Source organism: Benincasa hispida, chromosome 11 (genome assembly GCF_009727055.1).
Source record: "Benincasa hispida cultivar B227 chromosome 11, ASM972705v1, whole genome shotgun sequence".
Taxonomy (NCBI): domain Eukaryota; kingdom Viridiplantae; phylum Streptophyta; class Magnoliopsida; order Cucurbitales; family Cucurbitaceae; genus Benincasa; species Benincasa hispida.
In genome coordinates, this window is record NC_052359.1 from 15,308,393 (window position 1) to 15,321,432 (window position 13,040).

General features: G+C 31.8%; 1 protein-coding gene across 1 annotated transcript; it reads left to right on the forward strand.

The window, feature by feature from the left end:
* Window positions 1–9,024: 9,024 nt before the first annotated feature.
* LOC120091744 (transcription factor ILR3) lies at window positions 9,025–13,040 on the forward strand. Its single transcript, XM_039049859.1, has 5 exons — window positions 9,025–9,415; window positions 10,741–10,803; window positions 11,855–11,932; window positions 12,043–12,205; window positions 12,391–13,040. Exons 1-5 carry the CDS (start codon window positions 9,276–9,278, stop codon window positions 12,649–12,651), a joined length of 705 nt encoding a protein of 234 aa, XP_038905787.1. The 5' UTR covers window positions 9,025–9,275; the 3' UTR covers window positions 12,652–13,040.

Here is a 13,040-nt window from a genome sequence, read left to right on the forward strand (position 1 = left end):
TTAAATGAAACCCTAAAACAAATAAACCACAAATTACATGACGTTTATAAAGGGTCATGTAAAAATGGAATGAAAAAAATCCGAAAATTTTTACCAACCTCCACTTTTTTTTCATTATTCTTAACGTTTTTCAAATTTACATGTTACTTGACTTTTTTTATATATATATAAAAATGTAAGTATTTAAAAATTCCAAATGTTAAATAATATAGTTTTTATAGTAGTGTTCTAAAAATCCAATAAATGCTCCATGAGCTATTGACAATATTATTTTAAAGATTGGGAAATTTCCAACTCCACTACCATTTGCATAAGTTGATCCAATCATCACCAAATTAAATGGGAATCATTCTCACATCCTTTTCCTCAAGCTAAGCTAATTTATTTTTCTTTTTGGAAGTGCTTAGCTTGCATAAGGGTGTCATCTTCCTCTCATTTTTACTTTGTTTTTTTTTTTTTTAATTGCATATTTGCTTCCATCAAAGAAAGTAGGTCTAACTACGCCCTTATTGATGGGACATTTCAACATGTGATGCATTTAATACAACCTTGAAATATAGTTAATTTGAATATAACATAATTGGTTAAGATATATTTTTTTTTACCAAATTAAAACAATTAATTAAGAGTGCTTCGAATCCTCTTCTCACAAGTTGTTAAATATATTTATTTTATTTTAATACTTAAGATAATTTATTACATCTAAGGTCACGTATACCAATTCGTAATAAAAATTGGTGTAATCGTAATTGATTTTCATTGACAAATCAATGGTAATGGACTTCAATCGCAAATGTAATTAGGTCACTTTTAATCGCATTTACCTAAAATTAAGAATTTTGTCAAATTTACTACTTTCGTTATGATTATCTTTACCTCTAAAAGTCAAGTCATAACGATAACAGTAAGAATAAATGTGTCAAAATTCATAGTTTTTTCTCTGAAATAGTAACAATAATGGTAGCTAACCATAACCACAACGGTAATAGTACCGTTACGATGTAATTTTCGGACGCAATTCAATTGATCACCTCACGCTCGTCATTCATATTACATTATTTGATTAAGGATTTTCAATTAGGCCGACCTTTTAATAGGATGCAGAAGGCTAGTAAACACTAACAAACGTTAAAAAAAAAAAAAAAAAAATGGACCCCACTTTCTAAATTACCTTTCATTGATTGCGATACACCTTCCGTAAACATGCCTTAGTTTAGAACCAGTTTATATGATAGCTACTAGAATCTTAGACTAACTTTTTTTATCAATTTAAATTGACATAGACTTATTACTAAGTTAATATAATATTATACAAATAGGTGCTTAACGCAATATGAAATTTCAATATATAAATACATAGATGTTTGTGTGTAATTGGAATTTTTTTTTCCACTAAAAAAATAATTGGGAACTTCAAATAATGAGGTGAGATATATTAGTTGAAAATTTAAATATTAAATATAAAATAATATGAAAGCTCTTACTAGGTTATAATCATATTATTGTAAAGCAAAAATGAATTAGAAAAAAAATTTATGGGGAATCTTCTCTACTACAATAAAAAGCAAAAATGTGGAGATATTAAAGACTATGATGAATCTCCCAATTGGTGTTTGAGATTATCCTTTTACATTATACCATTTGAGACTACCTTATTGAGCCCTTAATGCATGAACTCGCAATAATTATTAATTTTGCTTTTTCAAAGAAGGAAAGAAAAACAATGCTAGCAACTTTTAAAATTAGTTTATTACTATGTGTCCTGTATGTGTAATCAAATAGGTCAAAGTAAATATACTGATGTATTAATAACTAAGAAGTTTGTGGTTTGAATGTTATCTTATTATAATAAAAAAAAATTGAAAATAGAATTTTTTTACGTTGTAAAGTATCTTAATTTCATTATATATTATATATTGATATTTAAGTTGTACAATTCATTCTATCAGATTAATCTTTACAATTGTCTTTCCATAGTTTTTCATTATCTAAATGTTACGATCTCAAAAGTTAAGAAGGAATATGTAAAACAAAATTCCAAAAAATAGAGAGCACTTTGCAAGAGGATTTGTGAACAACGGAGTTATCATATGTAAACAACGGAGTTATCACAAATCAACTAAGGATCAAAGACAAAAGAGATGATGTGGTTGAATCAACATTTACTGTGAAAGCTTGATCATCTTTATTTACTTGAATAATTAAAAGCAAGAACAGAGAGTACAAGGGAAACTCTCAGTCACTCTTTAAAACTTTTCTATCTTCAAAACTTGTCAGAGCCTCCAACTAATTGCAATGAGGATTTCCAGCTAATGGTATTTCCTAAGAGATTGAAAACCATACTAGTTAAATATCTTCTTTTATCTCTGTCAATTGCATAATCAGCATCTACATATCCTACGAATTTCACATGATTCACATACTGATTAGTGTATAATAATCCATATGACAGAGTGCTTTTGACATATCTTAATATCCATTTTATAGCATGCCAATGATCTCCCTGAACTTGACATATAGTAACTCACTATACTCAAGGCTTGTGCTAGGTCTGACCTTGTATGTACCATAAGGTACACAAGGCTGCCTACTACATTTGCATAAGGAATAAACTCCCTGTCTTAATTTTCTTTAGGTGTCTTAGACAATTACTCGAAGGTAGCTTGAAGTGATTTACAATAGGAGTTGGACAATTACTCAAAGATAGCTTTTTTATTCATTGTACCAAATTTTTTGTCTCTGCGTATCTCAATTCCTAAGACTTCTTGGCAACACCTACATCTTGCATCTCAAAAACATCCATTCAATTCATGCTTCAACTTTTTAATTCCTTATATTTCTTTACTAGCAACTAACATATAATAAGAGATAGATAGGACCAGCTTAATTTTCATATATTTGAAATAAATACAGTGATCTAGTTTACTTATTTCAAAACCGCATGAAATCATGAATGGATCGAATTTTAGATACCATCAGTTAGGTGCTTGTTTTAAACTATATAGAGACTTCTTAAAAAGACATACCTTGTTCTCTCTATAGATTTTGTGGCAAATCCCATTGATTGATTCATATCTATTGTCTCAAATAAATCTATGCATCAAGTTGATCAAGTTTAAGGTTGTAATACTTAAATGTTTAAAAGTACTAAAAGTTCAAAGTTTAAGGACATTTTTATAATTTAACCTTTTCAAATACTAAAATAAAAAAGCTAAATTGTTAGCTAACATTGACTTAAATGTTTAAATTAACGTAAAGGGCTAGTGTTGTTGATAATTATTGCAAATAAAAAAATAAAAATAATTAAATAATTTTTTTTTTGAAAAAAAAAATGGAAGAAGAAGAAGAAGAAAGAGAGAAAGAGAGAACACCTCTCCTTACTATCTTCTTATTCCACTTTCTTTATCGGTTCTTGTCCTCCATGAACACCATATACAATCATCATTTTCATTATTATTTTCTTAGGAAAAATACAAACACCATTATTAAATAACTTAATGAGATTTTCTATTAAAAAAAAATCCCTTTCGGTTTCTCCTTGCTTCCATAACCATGGCCAAACTGAAGTTTTTTCTTTCATAAGGACGGCTGAGCAGTAGTTCTGCTTTAACATATGAATTCTCTCTATCTCGTTGGCGCTCAGAATCTGGTGCAATGAAGAGGTTGCAAAAGAAGTTTCATATAATTCTAGTTGACAATCGTATAGTCGATTTCAAATCATGTTAAGTTTTTGGCAAAATATTAAAAGTATGGTTTGTCTCATATTGAAAAAATCGAAGAAAGTGATGGGCTCTTACCACTATAAAAGGAGCCTATACCTCTATTTCAAATCATCCTATTTAGAAACACTTTAGGACGGTTTTTTTTTTTTTTTTTAAATGTAGATAACCAGAATATTTAGATGTCCAGAATTATAAATGTCCAAAATACAGATCTCAGACATCCTTATATAATCATGTTTGTTTTGTAGGAATATTTTTGAAGATATATAGAAATACTTGGATAACTGTGTTTGTTTTGTAAGATATCTTTGGAATGTCTTAGATTTACATAATATTTTGAACTATTCATTAATTTATGATTAATTTAATATAATTTGAACTTAGATGACATATTTGTTTTTATTAATTTGAATATATTTTTAAATTAATATAGTTTTATTATTTTATTTATAATTTTCTCAACAAAATAATATTGGATAATTTTTTTGAATGGTAAAACTACTGAAAATATTTTCAAGTATAGCAAAATATAGACCGCGATAGATCACAATAGACTTCTATCACTCAGCAATAGACCACCACGATATTGATACATGTGCTATTATTGTAAATAAGTTAATTCATTTTTCTTTATTTGAAAACAATCTTTTTTTTTTTATAAAATGAAGGCAAAATGTATTTTTTGTCTATGACGTTTGAAGTTGATGTCTATTTGATCCAAATCTCAAAACAAACACTTTAATCTGGATCTTTTTTTTTTTTTACCATGAGGTTGATAGTATACGCTCTTATTGCCTTTAATCCTATGTTTTAAGAAATGGTTCTAAAGGGTCTTTAAGGCGACCGTTAGTTTAAAAAAAAAAAAAAAAACTGTAAAAAGTTGTTGATTAATTCTGGAAAGCAACTCATTTTGTTCTCTCGTGTTTCTCGGCGTGGATGAATAATAAAACTTTTTCCCTTTCTCCCATCGGGTAGATTCTGTAAAACCTCTTCCTTAACATCTAAGCTTGTAATAGCAATATACTCAAGTGTTCAGAAATGTTCAATCGAAAACACTTTTGATTTCAATTTGGAATTTTTGTGAGAGAGAAATGGAGGGCATAGGATATAAAATCAAAACTAAATCAATAAAATCGCAATTAAGATGGTGAATTAATCATCGAATCGTCCATATGTTGGCGTGAAAGTCGATTAGGTTCTCGAAATTAATCAGAATGGCGAGCGATCTACAGACTCAAAATAAAGAATTTTCAATGAAAGTTAATTTAATTTGGTGAATTAGAATGATTCGTTATGTATTTTCGTCTCTTTCAAACTCCTTTAAAAACTAGCACAATCATTCTCCTTTGGCTTCTCTCATGGCCATGGCCTGCAACTTCCATTTCCTCCCCTTTAAGCTTCTCTAAATTTCCCATCTCATGTTCTTCTGTTCTTTTTCTCTTTGTGATTTCATGGAGTTTAATGCTTTTTTTGAGGAAGAAACAGAGCAATGTTTTCCGATTGAAGTGCTCCGTTTAGGCATATTATCGAGAATCAGAGAACATGATTCTCGTGTTGCTAGGCTTTTCGCTTTCAACTCTAATCGATTGTCCATCTTGGATGGAAACTCACGATTCTACGCCTCTTCTTTTTAATTAGAAAATTGTCGGAAATAGTTTGATTGATTAGCGGGATTTACTTATATTAACTTTTTTTAACTTATCAATGGTTTTAGTCTTAAATCTCGAGCAGTATTAACATAAAGAATCTATACATTTTTTCAAATATTATATAATCTTATACCAAATCTTATATCTATTCAAATTTTTTCCAATTTCAATTATTTTTACAAAATCTTATATAAATTTTTACATGAATTTTCAAATCTCTACCCTAATTTTTATTTTCCAACTATTTAAATTTCTAAATTTCCATACTATGATTTTTAAATTTTGTAAAAGATCAGATTTTGCAAATAAAAAAAATTTGAGAAAATATAAAAATTCTGTTAATCTACCCAAGATTCCGACGAGAAAGCAATTTCAAGGTTAATTTTGCCTAAGATACATAAAGTTCATTATATCTCCCAAATCTTACTTAATTTTTGGCAAAAATTTGGTGTTAACTACCCAAGATTAATATAAAATTTGGAAAGCTTAGGTAAAATTTGGAAAATTTGATAGAATCTTGGTGCTAACTACCCAAGATTTCACTAAGAATGTCCAAAACTATTGATGAGTTAGAAAAAGTTAAATTTTTATGTAAATCTCGGTAGTCAATCTCGAACGAGATGGACCAAGAAAAAGAGCTTTTAAAAAATGTGCTAGTTTTGAAAGATAAAAAACTTGTGGAGTTTATTTCTGACAATTTCTCTTTTTAATTCCGGCAACCATTGAGAATAAGGGACGATTTTAATGGTTTAAGAAGGTGAAGATGGAGATGAGAGAGATGCCATGTCATTAAATCAAAATCTTAACTTAATATTTTTTTTTGCCAAATCTGATAGTTGTCTTAGCATTTAACGATCACGTCATCTTTCCGTTAGTCAATTACTGGTCAAAGAAGTCTCAAGGACCATTTAGGACTATTCTTAAACCCCATAGACCAAAGTGTTGATTTTGAAACTTTAGGGACCAAATAGGTATCAATTTCAAACCTCGGGACCAAAAGTACATTTTACCTTAAAATAAATATTAATTTAAATTTGAATTTGAATATCTTTCTAAAAAATATAAAAACAACTACAATATAACAAAAGAGAGTGAGATACATAGTTGACAACATTTATTTTAATTATAAAATAAAAATAAAGAAGAGTGTTACATACAAACATACATACATATATATATATAGATACATACATACATATATATATATATATATGTAAGGGCATCCTAAAATGTCCGAAAATCTCCAAATGCCCAAACATCTTACATACTGCAAAACAAATGAAAAAGGTGTGAGTAGTTAAAAGTATTGAGAGAATGTTATTGTAATTAGGGATGAGAAAAAAATTATTCTATGTGATTGTAACAATACTTCACATATGGATTTTTTCTAGTCAATGATTTTTCTCCAAGTTGAGAGTTTTCCATGTAAATTTTTGTATTATTTTCTTTTAATTTTTCTGTTATTTTCTATTTATTCTGCCGCAGAAGTGGAAAGCTTTTCCTAATAAGTGGTATCAGAGTGTTGGAATCATAATTTCTTGAATTTCTAAGTATGTTATGTGGCTGTAGCATTGTTTGACCTTCTACATCAGAAAAGAATTCTTGAAACGGGCTGTAATGTTGTGAATAGTATGGGTTATTCACTATTTGTTGTTTTGCTAGGAAGAGAAATAGATATGTCAAGCTTTATGAGTTCAGTAAAGTTTGATGTGGAGAAATTTGATGGAATGATCAACTTCGACTTGTGGAGAGTGCAAGTCATGAAGTAGAAGGTTTAATTCCTCCAAATTGGGAGTTTTCTACATAAATTATTGTATTATCAGTTTTTATTGCTTTCTTTTATTTTTTTTCTGCTTATTCTTGCAATAGAAGAAGGTTTTTCCCAACAAATCGGAATTCAATTTTGATTGGTAACTCCAATTTCGAGGATGAGTCTGAGGACGATTTGCCATTTGCAAATGAGAACTTATTTGAGGAGGAAGATGAAGAAAAGAAGAAGGGGATGAAGAAGGAGGAAGAAGGGGAAGAATGAGAACTTAGTTGCCGATAGTGGTGGAGGGTTGGAAAAGGGGAAATAATTTTTTCCCCTTTAATGGCTATTTTAATTAGTATTTTTATTTTAACTAATTAAAAAATATTTAATTTAATGAATATGGAGACTTTTTAAACCTAGTAATGGACTAAAATGACCAAATTGAAACCATACGGACCAAATGAGTACATTCCTTAAAACTTGGGGACTAAAAAGATCTTTAAATCTTAGTTTTTCTTTAATTACTCCATAACTTTTTTTTAACTATTTCTTTGCAAGATCTAGGAGAATTTAACATGGCATACTTATTTGCAAATGTAGCAAAATGTCATTGCTATCAATTGTAGATTTGATAGACATCAATGTCAGATGTCTATTAATATCTATCATCGATAGACAATGAATATTAACTATATTTGAAAATATTTTAACAATTTTGTTATTTAAAATAGTTATCCTTAAAACTAGTCCCTACTTAATTTGAGGGGCTTTTGAAGGGGTGTATGCATGAAGTATTTTAAATCATTTTCCACCTTTTTTTAATACACAATATTTACAATATTCTTTCATCCTTATATACAATTATGTTGTTTCTTTTAATACACAGTAATTCTACATAAATTCAGTGTAGACATGAAAATGTTAATTACTGATATCATTAGTTAATTACGAAAAAAAATTATCATTAATTAATTTAGTTTAATATTAAATACTATTTCGTCCTAATGGGAATTGGACTAGTTGTCTAACCATAGAGATGGTTAAACTCTTTGTGCAAGTTCATTCAATAGTGGTTGCAGTTGAATGGGATGATGGTGTAACTTGGTTCTCTTGTCGTTCTAGTTTATCTTAAGTGGGTAGTGTCTGTGAGTTTTTGTGGCCTAGGTTAACTATAATATCTTGGACTAGACTTATTTGCTAAGAAGGTAATGTTCCTAAATATTTATTTATTACCTATTATGTTATTCAAAATTGGTCACAAACATGTGATCGTATTAGAAAGCAGCGTTCTAATATCCGGTGAAAGTGTTGTCTGTTTTGAGAGAGTTGAGTCTAGGAATCACTTACCCAATACGTGCGATTTTAGTCAAATTGTTTGAGGCAGATATGTTCTTGTGGGGTGGTTGTTCCCGTAGGACCTCTCATTTAGGATACGAAACTCAATTAAATTTGTCACTTTAGTGCATGTAACCAGTTAAGACGTAAAGTCTGATGAGTTTCTTGATGTGTGATTATTTATCATATTTTGTGCAAGCATAATATGTGTGTCCATGGAGCTACCTTACGTCTTGCCTAAATGGTCAATCATGTTGTTCAGTCTAGAATTTTATTTTACTGTTCTAAGTGATTTAGAGCTTCGATTGAAGAGTCTAGAGGGTTCTTCTCATTGCAACCTTGTCTACCATGCCATGTGCTTGATCTTTTATATGTAAGATTTGTCATTATTCTTCCCTTTTCTTTTTTGCTGTAATTTGTTTGTGTCTTGCCTTAGACGGTTAGATCCAATATTAAATATGAGGCTAGGTCATTCGTAACATATTTTATCGTTAAATTGGTTATTTTGCAGTAACGACAAGATGGATGAAGGCCCATTGAAACGTAAAAGCCCAAAACGAAATATCGTCAACTCTAACTGTGTGACGGAGGTGACGAATCTCTCATCCCGACGACTACCCGCCACCACTTCTTTCTCATATTCCCCAAATCCGATTCAGATTCTCCATTTTTTTCTTCTCTTCTCTCCATCAAAATTTCACCTTCAACTCTGTCACAGTCTCTCTCCGCTCTTTCGCTTTACCGCTTTCAATTCCAACAGAATTCACCCTGGAAACATCGCCCTTCCTGCTGAATCGCCATCCCCATCATCGCGATATGGTTTCCCCTGAAACCTCCAATTGGCTCTTTGATTATGCGTTAATGGATGATATTCCTGTCTCCGATGCCAATTTCTCTGCACCCACTACCGGTTTCTCCTGGTCTATCACTCCCCTCAACGGTTCCTCCAATGTCAGGTTTTATTTCTTTCTCATTTTGATTCAATTTTGTTCGATTTTCCTGTTCTATCATATATTTGCTGCTGACCCTTTAGTCGGATTGTTATATTTGTGAAAATTCCCTCGAGTATGCGTTCATGGACTTTTAATTGGGATCTAGGATTCGATTATAAGCACAGGCTCAGCTACAGCTTTGGCTCAAAAGCTGTTTCTGTGGTTCTCTGGTCTTATCTCATCAAGAGAACATTAATTTTTCTTGCATCATCTGACTTGGAAGTTGGAAGCTCGAGACCTTGATCTTGCTATTTATATCAGAAGATTTGTATCTGCGTCTTTAACTTTCCTTTTCTCCCTAAATTTAGACCCAATTTATACAGCTTGAAGTATTTTCTTTTGAGAAAAGCTGAGATGCCTAATCAGTTCTTCGTGTTCTTGGCTTTCTGTCGAAGCTTGTAGTTGTAGGTTGGAAATTTAAATGGGTTAGTTTGAAATTTGCAGTATGAATTACTTATCTATTTCATTCAATTTTATCTAACTGGTTCGTTTAGTCATTTTTCATCTTCTAGCTTGGTCAAAGTCATTTTCTCTTGTTGAATTGATAAATAATAAAAATTCCTCCCCCCCCCCCCCTTCAAGTATTGTTTCAAACCATTTGATCTTTATTTTGAATTTTTTGAAATGTAGCTTTCTCTTATGGTCTGTACTCTTTCCATGTTAGATATGAAGTTTTTTATTACTTTCTTTCACTCTGGCATCGCTTACTTGTTATATGTATACTTCGAGGAAAGATAATTTGATCAAAGTAGAGGGTCTGGCTTATTTAACTAACCTCAGGAGGAAGTTGTTGTTGACCTGTCTTTCAAGAATTCATTTCCTCAGGCTTATTTCCCTAATTCCTTAGCTAGCATCTATTAACTGATGGAAGATTTTGAGACCTGTACTTGAACATTAACTTTTGCTTGTTTAAATTATTAATCTTTTTAATATTATTTCAACAATTAATACTACTTGTATATTGACACAGAGAGTGCTAATGCACCTATGCAGTTCTTCCTGTGATTTTGCCTCTTGCCTATGATATGGAACATGGACCAAATGTTTTGTTCACTGTCTTAGTGTCTATGAACAGTACACATTTTTCAAATATGTTATTGGATTTAGTAAAAATATAAAATAATAACTCTCTCTCTTCCCTCCGCCAGAGCTTTTTCTGATTCTGTTATGTTTTCCCGGTCTCTGTCTGTTTAAGTTATAAAATTCTGCTTTTTGGTGGTGGTGGTGGTTGGTAGGGGAGGATATCATTTTGCATTTACTCATTAAACTTTTTCCTCCATCTTTTCTAGCACGGAAATTGAAGGATCATTGCTAGAATCAGATGGCATGAAGGAGCCTGGTTCAAAGAAGAGGTAAGTACCAACCTCTTGACTCTTGATGATTCGATAGTTTCCTTAATCATATTTCGCAGACATTTTTCATATTCTTGCCTTCAAGATTAGAGATAACATTATGATTGAAAAAAGGGGAAACAAACATGATGAACAAATTAAAGCTTGAATGTGACAGTGGGTAAGCTCGAGATTGTATCATTTAGAAGATGCATTACACCATCATCCCATGAGAACATTTATTGAATTATGCTTTAGGGGTGGCAGAGTTCTCAGCAGTAGGTTAGGCCCTATGGAGGCCCAACTCTAATGAGGTGGGGATTCCCTCGGTGCCAGAGTTGGGTATGGGAATAATCTCTTTTGCTAAGTTCATTTTAGTGGTGGAGATAGAGAATGCATCTTTCACCCTGATCTTGATTCTTAACTTTGACACCCAACCCCCACCCAAATCTCTGGGTATATACAATTATTATTTACATTTCATGTATATTTGCTGAAAACCAGCTTTCTGTTTTAATATATAATTTATAGGATAGTTGAAATAAGGTTTTGGAAAATTTTCTCCATGTGGAAACCCAATCCAAGATTCAAGAATCTGAGTGCATTTTGTCTCCCTAAAATTAGCAAATGAAACCGAGAAGAGGACTAAGGGCCCATTTGGATTGACTTCAGAAAAAAAGTGTTTTTCAAATAACTCATTTTTATTTAAAACACTTTTGACAAAAAATGTTGAAAATACATTTCAAAAGCTATTTTGAATGATTGTTGGCAAACACTCCAAATTTTTCCAAAATGACTTATTTTTTAAATTAAGCACTTGAAAATGCATTCCCAACACACCCTAAGATTCCCTTGAGGTCTGGGATGGAGAGGCCATTTCCACCCTTCATCTTCAACTTTTGGTTGCTATTCTTAGAAGCCATGTAGTGAAAGAGCTATTGCAAATTGATAAGGTCTTAAAAATCTTCTTTTGGGGGAAAATTTTCATTGAGCAATTGATAAGCTCGTCTCCTTGAACAAATTATTCAACATCCCTCGAATAATTCACGAGCAAACAAATAAAATGATGCAGGGTCAGAACTGAATCAAGTTGTGCATCTAGCTCGAAAGCCTGTAGGGAGAAGCTGCGGAGGGACAGACTAAATGACAAGTAAGTAACTCTCCTCCCCTTTCTCCCTCTCATTCACATAACAATGTCATATGTAGCAAGATGCATATGTTTTATTTATATTAGGAATGAGTACCTATAAAACTTGATAGGTTTCTGGAATTGGGCACTATTCTGGAGCCAGGAAGACCACCTAAGACCGACAAGGCTGCCATTTTGATCGATGCTGTTCGGATGGTCACTCAGTTACGTGGTGAAGCCCAGATGTTGAAGGACTCAAATACAAGTCTATCAGAGAAGATTAAAGAGTTGAAAGTAAGTCTTCTATAATTATCTGACCAAGAAAGAGCTTACTTTAATCTCCGACCATCATCTCTTATTTCCATTACGTTATGGTATTCCACTTGAAAGATTCTTACATACTACAAAATTTGTGATGTAAGGATGTTGATCTGCATACTCATAGGACTTTCAAATTTTCCCTTTTCCCATTTATTTAGGCTGAAAAGAATGAGCTTCGTGATGAGAAGCAGAGGTTAAAAATGGAGAAAGAGAAGTTGGAGCAACAACTAAAAGCCATGAATTCACAGCCTGGCTTCTTGCCTCCAGCAATCCCTGCGACTTTTGCTGCTCAAGGCCAAGCACCTGGAAACAAGTTGGTTCCTTTCATCGGCTACCCCGGAGTTGCCATGTGGCAGTTCATGCCACCTGCAGCAGTCGACACCTCGCAAGATCACGTACTCCGACCTCCTGTTGCTTAATTAGGCAGCCAGGCAACAGCGTGGACGGGGGTGGTTTGGGATTGCATATTTTGACCCAAACATTTGTGTACTAATTATACCATTGTTCTTGACACTTATTTCAGAACCTTGTTTAACTGGATGATTTGGTGGATATATCTTGACTGTATTTGCAACTTTTAGACTTTTTATGAAATCAGTGCTGGTTTTTACATGTAAAAATGTGAATAAGTTAATCCAGCATGTGAATGTTCATATGACTAGGCATAACAATATGATGTTTGCCTCCAATACTGCTAGAGAGACTGAATTTTCTTGACTGGCTAGTGAACTGTACATATCAATTGCAGCCAGTCAATGGGAATATTTTTTTCCCTTTTTTAATCATATCTGAAAAATCATCTGCTGCC